The 21,282-nt window shown below is 41.4% G+C and overlaps 1 protein-coding gene and 1 long non-coding RNA gene across 2 annotated transcripts in view; one reads left to right on the top strand and one right to left on the bottom strand.

Moving 5' to 3' along the window:
* The window catches only part of LOC138950740 (uncharacterized), a 238,231-nt gene that overhangs the window by 31,551 nt on the left and 185,398 nt on the right, over positions 1–21,282 (bottom strand). The window lies entirely within an intron of this gene.
* The window catches only part of LOC138949811 (centrosomal protein of 78 kDa-like), a gene marked incomplete at its 3' end in the record, with an annotated part of 18,525 nt that continues 6,919 nt past the window's right edge, over positions 9,677–21,282 (top strand). The window contains 5 exon segments of the mRNA XM_070321590.1: positions 9,677–9,845; positions 11,681–11,879; positions 12,358–12,458; positions 13,791–13,960; positions 15,978–16,050. Of these exon segments, the coding sequence (XP_070177691.1) occupies positions 11,728–11,879; positions 12,358–12,458; positions 13,791–13,960; positions 15,978–16,050 (496 nt within the window).

Raw genomic sequence — 21,282 nt, 5'->3', positions numbered from 1 at the left:
TAGGGGGGTCCGGGGGCATGCCCCCCCGGAAATTTTTTTTCTCCAAAGAACCCAGATGGTGCAATCTGGTGTCATCTGAGCTCCAAGTTTGCCATTAAATTCTGTTTTTAGAATCAGAGTTTTTAGTACAAAAATGTACCAAATTTTGCTTACATGTATTATATATGGTTTAAATTTGTAAAAAAATTTATCTGTTGAGACAAACAGGAAAATGTAACTTGTAACACAATCTGTGCAATCTGGTTTACTTTCAAACATAATAGTTCAATAACTGAGGCGGGCGGTAGCAGTGCGTGAACAAAGTACGGAAAGTTTTCGCGGGCTTTTGCGCAAAGGCCAAAGTAACCGGTGCTTTTTTTGTGTGCCTCCCCCCTTTATTTTTTCGGCGGACACTTTTGCATTTTCGGCGGAACAAAAAAAAAATTCGGCGGAAATCCGCCATTCGGCGGACAATTCCCATGCTAGTCAAGCTGTCGAACTCACGGGATGAAACTGAACGCACTGTATTTATTCACAAAGACAGTACAGCTTCGTCAATCCCCGCGTGAAGGAAATCGCTCACCTTCCACGTGCAAAACGTAGTGATATTGACACGCCAGATTAGCGCGGTAGAGTATTGTGCTATTGCTAAGCAGGAAAGCGCGCTTTTCTGTGCTCTTGTTAACTTACTTTCTGAGCTTGTTTTGAATACAACCTATCATATCTATATGTTTTTGGAATCAGGAAATGATCACGAATAAGATGACATCATTTTTGGATCGATTTCTTACATTTTAATCGTAAGACTAATTATTCTATTTTCGTTAATTGTGATCACATTTTAAGAGTAAACATGACATATGTATATATTTTTAGATTCAGAATGTGATGAAGAATACGATGCAATCAATTTTAAATCTGTTTGCGAAAAATCAATTTTAATGACAACTTTAATGAGCAAACTCATTAATTAAATTTTAAGCCTCCAAGCTGAAATGCAATACCAAAGTCCGGGCTTCGTCGAAGATTACTTGACCAAAATTTCAACCAATTTGGTTGAAAAATGAGAGCGTGACAGTGCCGCCTCAACTTTCACGAAAAGCCGGATATGACGTCATCAAAGACATTTATCAAAAAAATGAAAAAAACGTCTGGGGATATCATACCCAGGAACTCTCATGTAAAATTTCATAAAGATCGGTCCAGTAGTTTACTCTGAATCGCTCTACACACACACACACACACACACACACACATACACCACCACGACCCTCGTCTCGATTCCCCCCTCTACGTTAAAACATTTAGTCAAAACTTGACTAAATGTAAAAAGAGATCCTACACAGTTTAACTTAAACCTGATTGATTGTACTGTCAGTAATTCAAGATAGCAGTCTACCATACTACTTGGCAAGTTTGAAATAGAAAACCAACAAAATGATATTCCTGTTTTGACAATAACTTAAACATTGCACTGTCTACCCCGGCCTCTGTTTCAGTTAACTTCTGTCCACTATAAATACAACTACAAGAAAAACAAAATAATCGTTTGAACATGTTCCTTTAGATTGTGTTTTCCCCACTCAGCAGGACTGGTCTTCTGCTTTCTCCTCCTGTCAGAGCCTTGCTTTTATCTGTAAATAAAACATACACACACCAGCAATTATAAAATAGTTAAAGAAATACTGTCACGCCAAAATGCAATTTGGAACTTTAAATTTTGACTGTAAGCAAATTGCAATGTATGACCTCTTTAATCTTTCCTTTCAACCACATTTTAAGTTGATATGGATATGAAGCTCAAGAGATGAGTAGAATCTAAAATAATGATGTGCCACTCAATACAATACAATACAATACCTTTATTAATCTCTAAAAGAGAAATTACATTGCTGAGCGTTTGTGTCAGACACTCAGAAACTTACAAACTTTGCTCAGTTATGACCTGACTAAAAAAATCTTATCAGTTTCGCACACACCACAGCTGTTTGCTTTCTCCCTTTGCTTCATGTAAGAGTAATCTCTAACAAATAACAGTGATTGGAGGAATTTTGTTTGTCACACACTGATTTCACTGAAGAACTTATAATCGACAGGGTCATTTCTCATGTGCGACTTATCCTAATTCATATTAATATTATTATTTGTTTGCAGGGCATTTCCATTAATGTGTATTCTGATAGTAAATGTAATATATTGATATGATAGTCTTCTTGATACATGTATTATACTTGACTCAAAAGAGCATTACCTTTTTTTCCCTTCTATTTAGTGGTTTGTCTTCATCCACCTTTTCTCTTCCTTCAGAGCTCTTGTTGAGCATTGTGAATCACCTCTCTTGGGCCCAATCATCCTGCAACTGTAAGCATTATGCATGTATTCATATGAGACACATAAGTGATTCATAGTAACAAAGATAAGATATCTTCTTCTCTTGAATAAACGTTTGCTAAACAGCACTCAGCTCTGTATAGAAAGCAGAACAATTATGGCACATGAAGAATTATTTGAGAGAAGAACAAGGCACGTGAAGAATATCCTGACTCAGCTCTGAACAGACAAGAACAAGCCCCATGAAGAATATCCTGACTCAGCTCTGAACAGAGAAGAACAAGGCCCATGAAGAATATCCTGACTCAGCTCTGAACAGAGAAGAACAAGCCCCATGAGGAATATCCTGACTCAGCTCTGAACAGAGAAGAACAAGCCCCATGAGGAATATCCTGACTCAGCTCTGAACAGAGAACAAGCCCCATGAAGAATATCCTGACTCAGCTCTGAACAGAGAAGAACAAGGCCCATGAAGAATATCCTGACTCAGCTCTGAACAGAGAAGAACAAGCCCCATGAAGAATATCCTGACTCAGCTCTGAACAGAGAAGAACAAGGCCCATGAGGAATATCCTGACTCAGCTCTGAACAGAGAAGAACAAGGCCCATGAAGAATATCCTGACTCAGCTCTGAACAGAGAAGAACAAGTCCCATGAAGAATATCCTGACTCAGCTCTGAACAGAGAAGAACAAGCCCCATGAAGAATATCCTGACTCAGCTCTGAAAAGAGAGAAGAACAAGGCCCATGAAGGATATCCTGACTCAGCTCTATACAGAGAGAATGACGCAGCCCTGTACAGAGAGAAGAAAAAGGCGCATGAAGAATATCCTGACTCAGCTCTATACAGAGAGAAAAACAAGGCTCATGAAGAATATCCTGACTTAGCCCTGTACAGAGAGAAGAACAAGGTACGTGAAGAATATCCCGACTCAGCTCTGTACAGAGAGGGGAACAAGGCCCATGAAGAATATCCTGACGCGGCCCTGTACAGAGAGAAGAAAAAGGCTCATGAAGAATATCCTGACTCAGCTATGTACAGAGAACAGAACAAGTAAGGTGCATGCATAATATCCTGACTCAGCTCTGTACAGAGAGCAGAACAATGTGCATGATGAATATCCTGACTCACCTCTGTACAGAGAGAAGAACAAGGTGTCGCGGATCCCTGAACTGTTACGTACTCGGAGGGTACGAGGACCTCACCTTCTACGTAGTGAACCAGATTAAGGATGAATTTTTGTTCTAAAAAAAACTATATTACACCACTATTACAGATTCGTACACAAAACACACAAGATGTATTTTGAAAGTTTATACATTCAAAATTTTATTCATTTTTTTGCTTCCGAGGTCGACAGATTGTTATTCACTCTTGTATCGTTTTTGTGTTCTACCGGTTACTCAACTTGAAGCGCGAAGCGACGATATAGATGATCGAAGAGTTACGCGATCCAGGCTGGTGTAGTGTTGAACGGCTTATACAATGTCCATCTTTGTTGTTTTTGAAACATCAGTCATCAGACGGAACTTGAAAGTTGAAAGTAGAAACTTGAATCTTGAATCCGAATCCGAAACTTGAAACATCAACGTATCGAAAATAATTTTCCCAACCGCAACAGCTAACGTCCCAAAGTGCAGATAGCAGACACCTCCCCAGCCATCCCGTCACTATCCCGCCGCGGATCTCTCGAGCCTCCTCCGCTCGCCTCCGACGACCGTTGTCCCCAGGGGTTGACCGGTGCTGTCGCTGCTTCTCCATGGTTCCACTTCTTTCTTCCAGCTCATCTGACTTCGTTCTCACTTGCCTTGAATACTGGATCTAACTTGAAGTGGCGATGGCAACACAGCGTATGGTTCCTCAACTATCTCTTGGAACTGACAGTTACTTGCTGTTGCTTTCAGCCCTTCTGTGTGCGCAGACTCCCTGGCTACTAACCGAAACTTTCCTTCTCGTTGCCAACCAACCTAGTCTAAAACCAATCGTAAGCCTTGTCTTTCGGCGATTCTCGACACGAGAATTATAGTAATCATTGAAGTTCATACCCAGATAGCTTCATTAATTACCTAACTCCTTACGTTCTCAATAATAATGAACAAAGTAATCTAACAATCACATCAACAATAAAAAATAAATGTTTATCCTACATACGTGAGAGAGACACCCGTGAGATAATAATCGTTCAAATCACACGTGTGTATATCATGTAAATGAGGTCATGTCAAGCAAGTCTGGCAGGGACCTGTTTTTCCACTGCTTATGATGCCAAAGTCACCGAGACAAACGTCATTATAGAAACACAAATTGCGCTCGCTAATTACCCTCGATGAATCTTTAGAACTAACACGTCACGCCACACTTTCAGAGTGACGTTTCTTTGCTTTGACATAATAGATTGCACGAGGCTTTAGAAGAGATCGAGGTTCTAAAACAAGCGTCTTCAATTTAGCTGCCTCGAATGCAGGACATTTTCAGTAAAATACACGTAAGTACAGTATGTAGGATAAACAGAATACTCAATCAATCAATCAATGAGGCTTATATCGCGCATATTCCGTGGGTACAGTTCTAGGCGCTCTGCAGTGATGCCGTGTGAGATGAAATTTTATACGGCCAGTAGATTGCAGCCATTTCGGCGCATATTTACCTTTCGCGGCCTATTATTCCAAGTCACACGGGTATAGGTAGACAATTATTAACTGTGCCTAAGCAATTTTGCCAGGAAAGGCCCTTTTGTCAATCGTGGGATCTTTAACGTGCACACCCAATGTAGTGTACACGGGGGGAGGGTTCGGACACCGAAGAGAGTCTGCACACAAAGTTGACTGTGAAATAAATTTCCGCCGAACCTGGGATCGAACTCACGCTGACAGCGGCCAACTGAATACAAATCCAGCGCGCTACCAACTGAGCTATTTCCCCGCCCCGTTGCTTTTGTCAAATAGTGAACAGCTCGCTTTCGCTCGCAGTTCAATATTTAAAAAAACAACTCGTGTAAATCTGGTACGACACAGCAAGCCATGTAGTATTCTCTATTTTGAAGGAAACTCCTTCAAGGTACACGAGAACCTCCTGACGACAATTAAAATGACGTCAATTGACAGCGAAACTTTTGACGTAATTACACTTCGGCTTCCGTCAACCCATAGGCATTCGCCGCATTACATAACTTGACAAGCCATAGGTGCCCGACGATTTTCATAAGCGACATATGACTGCTTTGTTGGAAGAACTATCGATCTGAATAACTTTGCGTAAATTTTCGCAACATACGCCCCTCCTCTTGAGCTGAAACAATCATGTTTAAGCTAACCTAGTTATTCAGTCTGCTCAAATAGTCGGCCCCAACGTTATCAACCCCTCGGATGATTTTAACAGTAAAGGAGTACTGTTGTAACTGGAGTGCCCATCTCATGAGACGTCCATTCTCTGTCTTGGTCTTCTGCAGGTAGGGGAAGGTCCCCTAATATGGAACACTTTTTGTTTCATGCTGATAATTAGCTTGTTTTCTTGCGAAGAAGTTTCATTTTGTGTTTGGTAGTCCTTCTGTCTTAGTTTAACCGTTAGGCCTAATTAGATTGAAATAGCTTTGATAGACCTTCAGCAAAAATTAAATACAGAAAAAATCACAAATGGTCCATATTAGGAGCCTGGGCGCCTAATATGGACCAGTGAAGCGGCCTTCACGAATCACTGTAAAAAGCCCTCTATACTTCAAAATAACATGTTACAACTTAGTGTGTAAGTCAGACTAATTCAAATATGCTTTAGATTTATCTGTTTCGGGTTGATGAGAGCATTATTTGAAGTACACCAGCAAACTGAAGAAGCTTATCAAAAACAGAGTGAAAATAAGTGAAATTATCAACTTCCACAAAAAGAAGACTATTTGTTATATTTTTTTGAAATCTCGAGGGCTAGTTGAAGGTTATTTTCAGCAAGCTTCTTAATGAATTAATGAAAATTGCCTTTAGCTTTTATTTTCTTCGATTTGTTGAAGGTGGTCCATATTAGGGGACTCACACATACTTTGAGGTTTTGCTAATATTTTTTCTTTGCAGGAAAAACTCGGGGTAAACACTGCTATAATGTAACAAATACGGTCTTAGCTGTCATATATAGCCTTTTTTGTGTGATAAAAGCTTTGACTGTGGACAGAAACGAGTCCGTTTTAGACGGTAAATTTAGAGTGAACGCTGCCAAAAGTGAAAAAAACACGAAAAAGCCTAACGGTTTTGGGGTTTGTATTTCTGCAACAGTTTTGACATGTGTAACTTATCCAGAGAGGGTGAATAAAGCGAATGAAATTGTTTTGAGCGCTCTAGCGCCGTTAGTTTGTCAGAACAGAAGGTGGTCCATATTAGGAGCCGGTCCATATTGGGAGCCTTTCCCCTATGGTAAGTGGTTGGTGGTCGGTCTCCAGAGTGAAATGTACCGAGTACAAGTATTGTTCGAATTTCTTGATTGACCATACTACTCCCAAACACTCCTTCTCAATGACCGAGTAGTTACGTTCTGCCTTGTTCAACTTCCTGCTCGCGTACGCCACTGGTTGAAGTCCTTGACCTTGGTCCTGTAGAAGTACCGCGCCTACGGCGATATCCGACGCGTCACTCCTCACTGTGTACGGTTTGTCGATGTCTGGCAGCAGCAACACTGGCTTGCATACTAGACTTTGTTTGAGTTTCGTGAAGGCTTCCTCGCACTTTTCGTTCCACACTACCCTTTCAGATAGACCTTTCTTTGTCAAGTCCGTCAGCGGTGCACTGAGATTGGCATAGTCACTGACATACTTTCTATAGAAGCCTGCTAGCCCTAAGAAAGCGCCGACTTCCTTTTTGATTTCAGGTCTTTTTGCGCTCCTGATTTTCTCCGTCTTTTCGTCATCTGGTTTGGTCATGCCTTGCCCTACGTGGTGTCCCAAGTAGTCCAGCTCTGCGTAGCCAAAGTAACATTTTGATGGCTTTGCAGTCAAGCATACCTCTTCCAGTCTAGACAGAACTGCTTCTACCGCCTCTACGTGCTGCTCCCACGTTTCTGTCGCGATAATGTTGTCGTCTATGAAATGCTCGACATCATCACGCCCTAACGGTTCTAAGAGCTTCCGCATCATGCGAGTAAAGATCATGCTAGCTGTCTTCACTCCAAACCGTAAGTAGGCGAACTGGAATTGCCCAAGTGGTGTGCTAAAAGCAGTTTTTTCTTTGTCTTCTTCCTTGATGGGAATTTGCCTGTACCCCTTTGTTAAGTCAATCTTTGACAAATAGCGCCCTTTCTGCAATTTTGCAAAGATCAAGGGTATGTCTGGGATAGGCTCAGAATCGAACACTACTTCACGATGCAACTGTCTGTAGTCAATACAGAACCGAATTGACCCATCCTTCTTTTTCACTAATACAATCGGACTGTTGTATGGTGAAATGCTAGGTTCTATGACACCTAACTTCAGCATGTCATTGACCTCCTTCTTCACTATTTCTACTTGTGAAAAAGGTAGCTTGTACTGTTTTACATGCACAGGTTCTTGTGATGTCAGTTTGAACTCACACTCTTCAATGACACATTTCCCAGGTATGTCTTTGAGTGCTTTGACCTTCCTGTCACAAAGTGCTTGTATTTCTGCTTGTCTCTGTGGTTCTAGGTCTGGATTGATGTTTACATCTTTGGGACCTTCTTTAGGTTTTAGGGAAAGCATGGGAAACCGGTCTATCCCTAAATCGCCCATTTCATCATCATGCACACCACATCCCCCACCACCACCGCCACTATTTCTGGAACTTCCACTATAGTCTTGGCTTTGGTTTGCTCAGACCTGTTGCGAAGCTTCACATTTTCAGTGGGGTGTAAAGATAAAGCATGATCGATAGCGGTGATGAATTCTTCGCATTTTTCGGAACAATACCAGCACATGAAGCGGGGCTCATTCGCATCCATGGTTTATGCAGTGGACAGGTGATTTCAGGAGACGGACTCCATCTGCCATAGAAAATTAGAAATATCAGAGTGCGAGTACCATCCTAAAAAAAGTGCGTGTCTCCATGAAACTATTGGGACTGTACACTATCCGGGTCAAACCACCTGTACAGTGGCCGGCAAAAGTATTGCACCACATAGAAAGAGAGGAAAGGTCTAACAATTTAGACACTTTTCAAACGGTCTTTTTAATACAATCAAGTATACTACACTCATGAATTTTTAACATAGTAAAGACAAAAGTCCCATCTTTCTTGTGATACCAAATCTGTTAGCAAATGAAGAGTTCTTATATATCTAATTAGGACCGTTAAAATGTGAGGTAATTTCCCGAGTCATTTCCGTTCTTCCCATTTGGTGCGATACTTTTGCTGGCCATGCCACTGTACACCATTACATGGCATGATGTTTGTTGTACAATGTTCAGAAGCGATTTTTCAACTTTCAATTACTTCCACGGCGCACAACCGATGACTACCGTGGCGCACAACCGGTCTGTACAAGGATTTTCCGTGGTGTGCAACCGTCAAACTGTTTAGTGTCCTTGCATATCCGTAAAATATGAAGTAACTATGTAACATTAGCTAATAAAACATAACTCAATGGTCAATAAATAATCATTGATTACATTTTAATTGTCTGTAGCTTTGTCCGAAAGCTTGATTTTTAGTGGTGAAGGTTGAAAGTCAAAATTTACAAAAATGCGCTTGAAAAAGTGTAAATAATCACAGTTCAACATTCCCACGGAAATGCAATCAATGAAAAAATCGACGATGTGATGCTACAACACCTAAGTTCAAAGTGTAAACAAAAGTTATGTGATAATCTACTAATTAAGAGAAGAGATTTGTAATTTTGTGGAGAAACTCACCTCGCGGCGTGTCCTGATCCCGCGGCTTTTAGTCGATGCAACCGATCCCGCGGCTTTCAGTCGACGCAACCGTTTATACGGCGTGTACTGGTAGCAACTCAAACAAAATTTCAATTATGTTTTGAAAATACAAATTTGACAATACCTAAAATAATTTACATCCAAACATCTCAAAAAAGAGCTGTCACAGTACAGTCAGTATACTCTACCATAACGTACTTTCTGGCTTGCCCAGAGCGCCGGTTCTCTAGCCTTGTGGCTCCGTTACCGACTTGTCGGTTCTCCAGCCACTGTCCGATGCAAAAGACCTTACCTTTTGTTATTGTTTTTGTTTGTTTAGACTTAAATTCAAGTCTAAATAAACAAACTTTGTTCCTTTAAGACTTATACAAGTATTTTGGGTGAAAAGAAGGCGGCTCATTTGGCAGAATGCTCAGGCAAGAGTGGAAAGTAATTATATGACGTCATCAATTTCTGTGTTTATCTTCAAAGGTTTTCTCGAAGTTGCGTGGACGTCACAAGTATGGCGCCAGTTTATAACTTGATGGAAACGCAATAAACAAAAAGATTTCAAACGCAGACACGCGTTAGCTGAAGCATTTCAAACTGCAACCGGATTATTCGCCTTCGTCCTGTGTGAATTTAATGTTGGTTTAACTGCATAAACCGTCCACGATTTCAGTGCAAGAGGTAGGATTTGAAGCGTTGCTGTAGTCAGTAGTGTGCATGCTTCGACACGCATTGGTGATTGGTAACTTTGTCTTTGATTATTGTCAGTAGAATTCTACCGGTGCATCCTTTTATTGTTCGCACTTCTTATGATCAAACTGTGTAGTTTTGCCGTCTTTTTATTTTCTTGTTATTGTTTGTTTTGTGGATAGAATAAGTGCAACAAGTGTTCTAAGTCGTCACACGAAATTGACCCAATAGCCTACCCATTTTGAACTGTAATTTGTAAACATTATCTGTTGTTGAATTGACATGTTATTGTTATTGTTGTTTCTTTGTCAGTTTCTGATTTACCATGGTTTTGCGGTCACTGTGAATGTCAAAATGTATGAGTTTGAACATCAACACGCTTGCAGAAAGTTACACACAGCCAGTGACAGTGAGTCACACACACAGAGTGTAATACACACACACACACACACACACACACACACACACACACACACACACACACACAGAGTGTAACACACACACACACACACACACACACACACACACACACACACACACACAGTGTTAGTTGTTACACACACACAGAGTGTTACACACACACACACAAATGACACATGGACACGTACATTTTAATTTGTAAAATTTGTATACCTTATTACATGATACATACAGTACACACACACACACATTCACACACACATGCACATACAGAGTAATTACACACATGTGCATCGTGACACACACCACTAGCACACGCACACATTTGCTTGGACACACACACACATGTATATAGATCTATAAACACACACGCACACCTGCAGTAAAAGAAAACACATACACAGTAACACTAACACACACAGAAATTAGGGTACTGATAATACATATATTGTAATTCAATCAAGTTGGCGTTTTATCGAAACAGATCCTGTGATTGGTCAGAATGCCCCAACTCATTAAAAATTACCGGTCATTAATTGTCGATAACCACTCGCTAAAAAAGCCATTAACCACCTGCTGGCGAGGCGCATTGATACAACCTCAACTAGTCTCGGTTAGCTTTGAGGGTCATTTTTACAAATAGGAAATATGAAGGCCAACGAAATACCGAGACCATAAGGTATGCGAAGTGATGACGTCGAATACGTGACGTAAGTTGATGCATGAATTCTTCCGGACTACGTCAGTCAATTCCAAAGATCGCTTTTGTGATGAAGAGAATTTGTTTTAGAGTTTGCTGTCCAAAAACCTGTCAAACAAGAAGGAAAAATGTATGTGAAAGAAAATAAAACAGGAGCAGAGTGATAAGATAGGAATACAGAGACATATTTCTTGGGACTTGACCCTTGCAGGTAGGTGGACTGAAAGTAGTGTGTGAACAGAACAGAACCAATTCTGTCTGTTTACCATCGCATGAAAGCAGGAAAGAGATCGTCGTCAGATTGAATTACAATAACATTAACATGCTTCCATTTGAAACTTCTCGGTCTTCATCGTGGATTGACGCCCTCCCAAAGTCTAATTGACGACCTCGAAGTTTCAAATGGAAGCATGTTAATGTGTAAATGATAGTGCCTAAAGATTGTTTGTGCGCAGTACGTGGTTAGAAAATATTTATATATATCACCTGATTTTCCGTTACTTAATGTTAATTGTTATGTTATCATCCCTCTTTTGATCTCTGATTTTCTTATAATTTTGGAGCTCTTAAAGCAAAAAAAAATAGGCTTCCCCTGTAAATGTAATCTTAGATCGTATAACTTTTATGAGAATATTTTTGATCAAGAAAACATGATATTGGAGAGTAACCTTGAGCTTTTGCTTGCAACCAGTCATAATGTGTGCAGCCAAGAACGCTACAGAACTTGACCCCAGGCAGCTTGCCTACAAGAAGATGATTGAGAGCGTGCAGGCGCGTCAGCGGGGGGCGTACGACTTCGAGAGTCACTATGACAACCTCTGTGCCCTGCAGGATTCAGTCCCCTTGGCGGCGGTCAAGTCTAACCTGTCCTCAGGCATACTGGACATCAACGCTGACAGAGTCAGGTATGAGGGGGAAAATGTTTAGTATTTTAGAGTGTTTGTGTGTGTGTGTGTGTGTGTGTGTGTGTGTGTGTGTGTGTGTGTGTGTGTGTGTGTGTGTGTGTGTGTGTGTGTGTGTGTGTTAATTACTGTCTGGGTGACTGAGGTCTCATGTACAGGGATGGGATTTGTTGTGCAACACATGGAATAGTCCACTTTTTAGTGCAAATTGTAGACATTTCTCAGCTTCAGGGTTTTTCAGGAATTGGGGAGGCAGGCCAAAGTAAGTTTTTTTATTTTTACCTCGGTTCCACCTCTGCCCATAAGACTAAGAGTGAGGTTAAAAAGTCCTGTTCAACATACTGCGCATCACTAGTTCAGACTTCAGTAACAATTTATCATTTACTATTCAAGGCTACATGTATTGTGTATTGTAAGTTCTCTACGGGGAAAAGAAATTCCTTTGCGGAATAGATTTAATAAAAACTTGTTTGTTATACAGGGCTCCAGACTGGCCGCCTATTATCCACACACTGCAGATCAACAAGAGTCTGGAGTATGTCGCCATCCGCAGCCACTTCACGCCCCCCTCGGACACTGACGGTAAGGGTTTTGTCTGCCTTTCTTTCTAAGTTTGTTGTTTTGGCAGTGGATCCCTGCACACACGGGGATTGTGGGCAACGAAGTGGCGGATCGGCTGGCAAAGGAGGGCAGCAAAACTGAGCAGCAACTCTCTGATCTCACTTTCAGTGAAGCCAGGACCCTAATCTGAAACAGGCAAAAATCCACCTTCAAAAAGAAAAACAATGGATATAATCCACACGAAGATGCCCTCCATCAGCTCACTCGTCACGAGCAGACCATTGTCTTCCGCCTTCGGACAGGCCACTGTGGACTAAACAGCCACCTAAAAAGGATCGGCATCAGACAGTCGGCCCTGTGCGATTGTGGAGAGGCGGACCAGACACCGGACCACTTCCTGCAGACCTGCCGACTCCACTGCAGTGAGAGAAAACGCGTCTGGCCCACAGGGACATCGCTGCACACCAAGCTATGGGGCAGCACTCAGGACCTGGAAATGACAGCCCATTCGTCAACATCACGGGCCAAAGAATCTAGACACAGCCATCGTCGAACGCTGAAGAAGAAGAAGAAGTCTTGGCAAAGACTCAAGCCTTCTTGTTGAAGAGAGAGAGTGTGTGAGTGAGAGTGAGGGTCTGAGAGAGCGAGTGAGTGTGTGTGTGTGCAGGGTTTGGTTTACTAGTGCGCCTTGCACCATTGGCCCTCACAGTTTGAAAATGCCCCATTAGAATTCCCTTCAGTGCGTGAAAGGGCGCACTGAGCCTACCATATATGCACACTTTCCATCATAGTACAGCATTTTGAATTAGCAAAGAAAAAGCTGTGCAAAGCCAACATTTGCCCCTCTTCCCCCCCCCCCACCACCACCACCACCAAATTCTGATGGGACAGGCTGAACAATTGTGTGTGTGTGACAGTCACTTTGTGATTCACAATTTTGATCTTTTATGAATTATTGTGTGTGTAACCGAGTCGGTCTGGGACCCCGTCGCGATATAACCTTGAACGGTTGAAAACGACGTTAAACCCCAAATAAAGAAAGAAAGAAAGAAAGAAAGAAAGTCTGGGACTCCACGGGAAAGGTGTTAAATGTCTCTGTAGTTGTGTTTCTTTGTGCCTTTTTCACCCTCAGTTCACTGATCCAAAGATGCCCTTTTTCAACTTTTGATTTAGTCAATTTAGCATTTTTGCATACACTTCAAATTAGCTTATTGAGATGTCCTGTATTTTCTTTTCTTTGCAAGTAGGTGGATGCAGTGAGTACGTCTGAGCGCTGTGCCGCTGACTCTCTGTCTTGCTCTGTTCGTCCTTCAGTTACAGTCGACTAATTATTGTTGATGTTTCTTTGCGCAGACAAACGAGCCTTTGTGATGAGGAGGAAGACCCCGTCTATCCGCTCTAAGGAGATCACCTTCAGGCTGTGCAAAGCTCTGCACAGCTGTCTTGCCGTCACGCCGACTCTCATGTTCATTGAGCTTACGGGTGTACCACTTAGAGAGCGAGATATCAACGTCCTGATGAAGGTATGAACCCCCGTTTGGTCTGTTTTTGTCTGTTAAAAGCTCAAAATTTTAACTCGCCACCCGGGCGAGTAACTTTAAGTTCAAGAAAGTTAAAGCCGGCCAGAAATTTCGCAGGACCGGTACACATCACAGTTGCTGCATCTGCAGTGTTTATATCATGGCTTTAAAACTCAATAATACAACCAACAGTGTTACATTTGACCAGAATGTTTCTAGGCGGTTTCTACTTGCCTGGTGGATTTTTAATTTGCTCTTGGTGATCGGGCGGACGATTTGGCCATCCCCGGTTAATTGAAATTTACGTACAATATGAATACATGTACGTACAGTCTGGCGATGACCTTACAAGTCATTTTCTCATGCTAAGAACAATATGATGAAATCATGAATTACCTGAGAAAAAATATGTTCTCAAAATTCTTTGTCAGTTTTCGGGAAACATACATAGAAGAAGTGACAGAATTTGAATGTGATGCCATTATTTAATTTATAGTTTTGGATGATTAATGAGATGAGGATGATTATAATGATGATGCTATGGATTTCCAATTTGGTTCGTATGTGACGCCAAATATTTCACTTTGAAAGAGAGGGTCAAGAAGAGAGCTCTTGGTTTGTTAAGTTGATTTCGTTTAGTCAGTGTCGTTTGTCATTAACAAATTAAAACAGATCTTTACTCAAGGACAGCACAAATCTGGTGTAATTTTTTTTGCCTAAGTGGAAAGGAGAGGAAACAGATTGAACCTATTTCAAATATTCTTCCACTAGTTGGTTTGATCTTCCCTCTTCTTTTCATTTCTTGGTTAAGTGCTTTTTGCTTCTGCTTTTGGATTGGGTTACTTCCTTAAATGTTGTCCCGAAGAAATTTGACAGAAGATGCTTTGTGAAATCCAGGATAGATCTGTGATGATTTAGATCTGATTGTTTACACAGGAAAAAAGGTATTTTTTAGATGTTTGTTAAGTTTTCACTCATAACTATTTTGTTGTTGCAGAAGTCTCTGAAAATACGACTGTTTTTCTTAGCACTATGTTTCTCAATACATAAATTGAATTTTGCCTATTTTCCTATTTTTACATTTAGTCAAGTTTTGACTAAATGTTTTAACATAGAGGGGGAATCGAGACGAGGGTCGTGGTGTATGTGTGTGTGTGTAGAGCGATTCAGACCAAACTACTGGACCGATCTTTATGAAATTTTACATGAGAGTTCCTGGGAATGATATCCCCGGACGTTTTTTTCTTTTTTTCGATAAATACCTTTGATGACGTCATATCCGGCTTTTTGTAAAAGTTGAGGCGGCACTGTCACACCCTCATTTTTCAATCAAATTGATTGACATTTTGGCCAAGCAATCTTCGACGAAGGCCGGACTTCGGTATTGCATTTCAGCTTGGTGGCTAAAAAATTAATTAATGACTTTGGTTAAAACGATCCAAATTTACGTTCATCTTATTTTTCATCATTTTCTGATTCAAAAAAACATATAAATATGTTATATTCGGATTAAAAACAAGCTCTGAAAATTAAAAATTTATAAATTATGATCAAAATTAAATTTTCTAAATCAATTTGAAAAACACTTTCATCTATTCCTTGTCGGTTCCTGATTCCAAAAACATATAGATATGATAGGTTTGGATTAAAAACATGCTCAGAAAGTTAAAACGAAGAGAGGTACAGAAAAGCGTGCTATCCTGCTCAGCGCAACTACTACCCCGCTCTTCTTGTCAATTTCACTGCCTTTGCCACGAGCGGTGGACTGACAATGCTACGAGTATACGGTCTTGCTGAAAAATTGCATTGCGTTCAGGTTCTTTCTGTGAGTTCGACAGTTTGACTAAATGTTGTATTTTCGCCTTACGCGACTTGTTTGTTTTTGCTTTTGATTGTGTTGATAAATTTGTAACTATGTAAGTGTAATGGTGTTTGTTTTTTTCTAGCGAAAGAGTAAACTGACTGTATACATATCACTTTCTTTAGTTATAACTTGTGGCGTTTGATATTTTTTTTGCAGGGCGTACTAAAGAACAACACACTGATACACCTCTCTTTTGAGCTGTGCCGCATTGGAGATAACGGACTGGATAGTAAGTGCTGCTCTTTGTCACTAAACTACCCTGGTATCTTTTAGTTGTCATCTGCATGAATGTATCAATCAATCAATCAATCAATATGAGGCTTATATCGCGCGTATTCCGTGGGTACAGTTCTAAGCGCAGGGATTTTTGTTTTATTCAACAAAAAAAAATTTTTTATGCAATTTATTTATGCCGTGTGAGATGGAATTTGTTTACTCAATACATCACGCATTCACATCGGCCAGCAGATCGCATATCCTACTTTTCACGGCCTATTATTCCAAGTCACACGGGTATTTTGGTGGACATTTTTTTCTATGCCTGTACAATTTTGCCAGGAAAGACCCTTTTGTCAATCGTGGGAGCTTTAATGTGCACACCCCAATGTAGTGTACACGAAGGGACCTCGATTTTTCGTCTCATCCGAAAGACTAGCACTTGAACCCACCACCTAGGTTAGGAAAGGGGGGAGAAAATTGCTAACGCCCTGACCCAGGGTCGAACTCGCAACCTCTCGCTTCCGAGCGCAAGTGCGTTACTACTCGGCCACCCAATGTATGGGTGTGTGTTTGTGTCAGTGTGTGTGGTTCAGGTTTAGTGTCATGGTCGTGCTCCAAATTAATACATTTCAAAATAGTCTAAACTGCCTTGGCAACCACCTCGAAAACGACCATCATGGAAGATCTTTGGCAATATTGTTTCTCTCTTTATAACTCACTTTTCTTAACGACCACCTGTCTATGACAATCACTTTCCGTGGTCGTTATGGGTGGGTTTTACTGTTTCAAGTTTTCAGCTTATATGTGGCATGCTGAACTAAACTATATAATAATAACAATAACAACAGTTCATGTCCATTGTTACACTAAAATGAAACATGTTCTTTCTACACACCCAGCCTGCCTGTTTTAATACACGACAGGCAGGAAAGTGGATGAGGCAGGGTGGCACACAAGTTTAAGATATGTGGAAATTAATCTTCTTAATACATGTTCTTTTATTTATTTTAATTTTTTTCTGAAGACAATGCTAACTAAGAACACAAAGAAAGCACAACTTGGCATGCTTCTGTAGAGAATGCAGAGGAAGGGAAATAACTCTTCGCTTTGTAACTCTGACTGCCTCCATGGCTTACCTCCCTCTGAAACTGCAGAAGACTGGTTGTGGTACAGAACTACGCTGGCAGACACAGTCGCACTGGATTTTTGGGGTGGGGCAGAAAGGAGGGAGTGGGTTGTGTGTGTGGTGCTGATGAGTTGTGATGGAACAGACTGGGACAATACATCAGGGATCTGTCACTCAGTTGTAATTATGATTTTGATGAGAACTATGAATGATGAATCATGAGGTAGATCCATCTTTCAGGGTCCTCTCTTTTTCTCTGGTTGTCTACCCCCCCGCCCCCTTGTTTTTTTCTTCAGATTTTTTGTTCATGGCCTCTGTAAATCTACCCCCAATGCACCCCTCCTTCAATCAATCAATCAATATGAGGCTTATATCGCGCGCCGGTACAGTTCTAAGCGCAGGTTTTTTTTTGTTCAAAAAAAAAATTTTTTTTATGCAATTTATATCGCGCACATATTCAAGGCGCAGGGATTTATTTATGCCGTGTGAGATGGAATTTTTTTTACACAATACATCACGCATTCACATCGGCCAGCAGATCGCAGCCATTTCGGCGCATATCCTACTTTTCACGGCCTATCATTCCAAGTCACACGGGTATTTTGATGGACATTGTTATCTATGCCTATACAATTTTTTCCAGGAAAGACCCTTTTGTCCATCGTGGGATCTTTAACGTGCACACCCCAATGGAGTGTACAACGAAGGGACCTCGATTTTTTGCCTCATCCGAAAGACTAGCACTTTGAACCCACCACCTGGGTTAGGAAAGGGGGGGGGGAGAAAATTGCTAACGCCCTGACCCAGGGTCGAACTCGCAACCTCTCGCTTCCGAGCGCAAGTGCGTTACCACTCGGCCACCCAGTCCTTCCTTTTCAAGAGCTTATTTTCTCAGAGTTTTGGAGGTCCTGAGGGGGGGTTCCACTGTATTCCATTCCTTCCATTTGGTCAAAACAGTCAGGGTGCTTTTTGTGCAGAGTGAGACGTTTTTGATGAACTAAATTAAAAACAAAACCAACTAAAAGCCACAGGCGCTTGTAGTGTCATTACGAGAAACTAATGTGCACCGGAAGCTGTTGGGGTGTTGATTTTTGAGTCACTTGAGAAAATGTGACTCTATGTAATCGGTCAGTGTTAGTCTGTCCGGCCGGCCGGCCGTCCGGCCGGCCGGCCGTCCGTAGACACCACCTTAACGTTGGACTTTTCTCGGAAACTATCAAAGCGATCGGGCTCATATTTTGTTTAGTCGTGACCTCCAATGACCTCTACACTTTAACGATGGTTTCGTTGACCTTTGACCTTTTTCAAGGTCACAGGTCAGCGTCAAAGGAAAAATTAGACATTTTATATCTTTGACAAAGTTCATCGGATGTGATTGAAACTTTGTAGGATTATTCTTTACATCAAAGTATTTACATCTGTAGCCTTTTACGAACGTTATCAGAAAAACAAGGGAGATAACTAGCCTTTTCTGTTCGGCAACACACAACTTAACGTTGGGCTTTTCTCGGAAACTATAAAAGTGACCGGGCTCAAATTTTATGTGAACGTGACTCCCAGTGACCTCTACACTTTGACGTCTGCTTTGGTGACCTTTGACCTTTTTCAAGGTCACAGGTATGCTTCAGGTATGCATTGTGTTGTGAATAGCAATTTCTTCCTGTCCATCTGATGCCTCATATAATATTCAGAACTGCGAAAGTGACTCGATCGAGCGTTTGCTCTTCTTGTTAGTACAGTGTAATCCCCCTTTTAAAGACCCCCCCAAAAAAATCTGGAGGAAAAAAAAAAACCCAGTTCTTTAAAAAAGGAGGGGGGTCTTAAAGGTCCTTGTCTACATGTTTATACCGAAATCGCCATTTGACCATTAAAGGTCCTTGTCTACATGTTTATACCGAAATTGCCATTTGACCATTAAAGGTCCTTGTCTACATGTTTATACCGAAATCGCCATTTGACCATTAAAGGTCCTTGTCTACATGTTTATACCGCAATCGCCATTTGACCATTAAAGGTCCTTGTCTACATGTTTATGTTGTTCTCAGCAAACAGAAAACAAAATATTGGAAGCGTGAGTCACGCTACCCAAAAAATAAAATCTTTTTTTTTTTTACATATATTTTTTTTTTCTATAACATTTTTCCCCCATGGTTCATTCATCATTAATTTGACATAATTTTGTATCGAAATCTAACCGTAAGATTATTGAAAAAAAGCAAAAATGTAGACGACCACCTTTAAAATGGGGGTAAATTCACAGAGTCCATGAGACAAAAATAGCCTTAAAAGGGAGGGAGTCTTAATAATAATAATAATAATAATAATAATAATAATAATAATAATAAATAACTTTTCTATAGCGCGAGTCCCATCAATTGGCTCCAGGCGCTTTACAAATTCATTATAGAATAAACTAGCACAAATCAACAAGCATACAAAGCATACATTTAACTGAGACATAACACCACCTTCTACCGAGGGGTCTTCCAGGAGGGGGGGTGGGGGGGTTCACTGTACGTATGTGTCCAAGTGGAGGGATGGTCTTATCCTCGGTACCACCCCCCCCCCCCCCCCCCCCCCCAGCAGGTTAGGGGGAAGAATTTACCCGATGCTCCCCGGTCGTGGGTTCAAACCCCGGCCGGGTCATACCTTAGACTTTAAAATTGGCAATCTAGTGGCTGCTCCGCCTGGCGTCTGGCATTATGGGGTTAGTGCTAGGACTGGTTGGTCCGGTGTCAGAATAATGTGACTGGGTGAGACACGAAGCCTGTGCTGCGACTTCTGTCTTGTGTGTGGCGCACGTTATATGTCAAAGCAGCACCGCCCTGATATGGCCCTTCGTGGTCGGCTGGGCGTTAAGCAAACAAAAAACCCAATCCATTAAAGGCAGAAAGAGGAAATGCCCAGGATGTTGAATGTTGGAATGTGTGGAAGAGGAGGGATGGCCTTATTCACTGTAAAAGCCTGGCAAGATCTGAAATGATGTCAGAGCCCCAGGGAGAAGTGTACTTTTAAAGCAGAAGAAGACAAATAGTACGAAAAAGAGGCAATGCCCAGGATTTGATTGATTGCAGTTTGGGAGCAGATTGAGGAGGTCTTCTTGATAGCATGGAGGATGTCACTCAGGTATTTTTTGTTGTTGTAAATTTTCTTTAGTGGCCTTTTCCCCTTCTCATTCAGACAATTTCAGGCTTGCCGGTCAGGTTTCATTAATCATTTCGAGTTTGAAGGGGCGGTATAAATTTGCACATCCATGGGTTTCCATTTTTTTGTGTGGGGTGGAAGTGGTTTGCTTCTGTTTGTGTGTGTGTGGGAGGGGGGGGGTCTGTTCGTTCATGTGTTTAATCATAGTGGAAGGGAGCTCAGTTAATTTGAGATCTCTCACGTCTTGTTTTCTTTTTCTTCTTCTACTTCATGTAATCCTGTTTCTTTTGAATTTGAAAGGAGTTGCAAAGCTCTCTCTCTCTCTCTCTCTCTCTCTGTCTCCCCTATCTGTCTCCCTCTCTCTCTCTGTGTCTCTTTCTCTGTCTCCCCTATCTGTCTCCCTCTCTCTCTCTGTGTCTCTTTCTCTCTCTCTTTCCCTCTCTTTCCCTCTCTCTCCCTCTCTTTCCCTCTCTTTCCCTCTCTCTTCCTCTCTCTCTCCTCCCCTCTCTCTCTCTCTTTCTCCTTCATGATGGCACTAACAGTTTGTATTTTTTCTTCACCAGAAATTCAAACTACCTCCTAAAACCCCTCGTTTTCTCTTCTATTTTATTTCTCGGATCATCTTTGCAGAAAACTGCAGGCATATTCTAAGGCAATGCCAATGGTTTATGGGGGGTGGTCAGGGTTGAGGGTTATGTCATGCAGGTTTATGGTCGGTGGAAACATGGGTCCCCTATCTGTAGTGATCTGTGGTGTTATGTTCACTTTCCGTCATTTATGTGTGGGTTTTATTTACTGTTTATTGACCCTTGCCCTTTGTGCTCAGCATTTTTATTTTGTGTGTGCATCAGTCTGACATTTGTATTGGTTTGTGGACCGGGGCTCTTCAGTTTCAAAATCAAACAGAGAGAGGGGTAAGAGAGAGTTGGGGGGGGGGGGGAGGAGAGGGAGGGGGGAGGGAGGGAGGGGGAA

This window comes from Littorina saxatilis, linkage group LG16 (assembly GCF_037325665.1).
Source record: "Littorina saxatilis isolate snail1 linkage group LG16, US_GU_Lsax_2.0, whole genome shotgun sequence".
In the NCBI taxonomy this organism is placed as follows: domain Eukaryota; kingdom Metazoa; phylum Mollusca; class Gastropoda; order Littorinimorpha; family Littorinidae; genus Littorina; species Littorina saxatilis.
The sequence above is the reverse complement of the archived record's forward strand: the minus strand, read 5'-3'. Positions and strand labels throughout refer to the sequence as shown.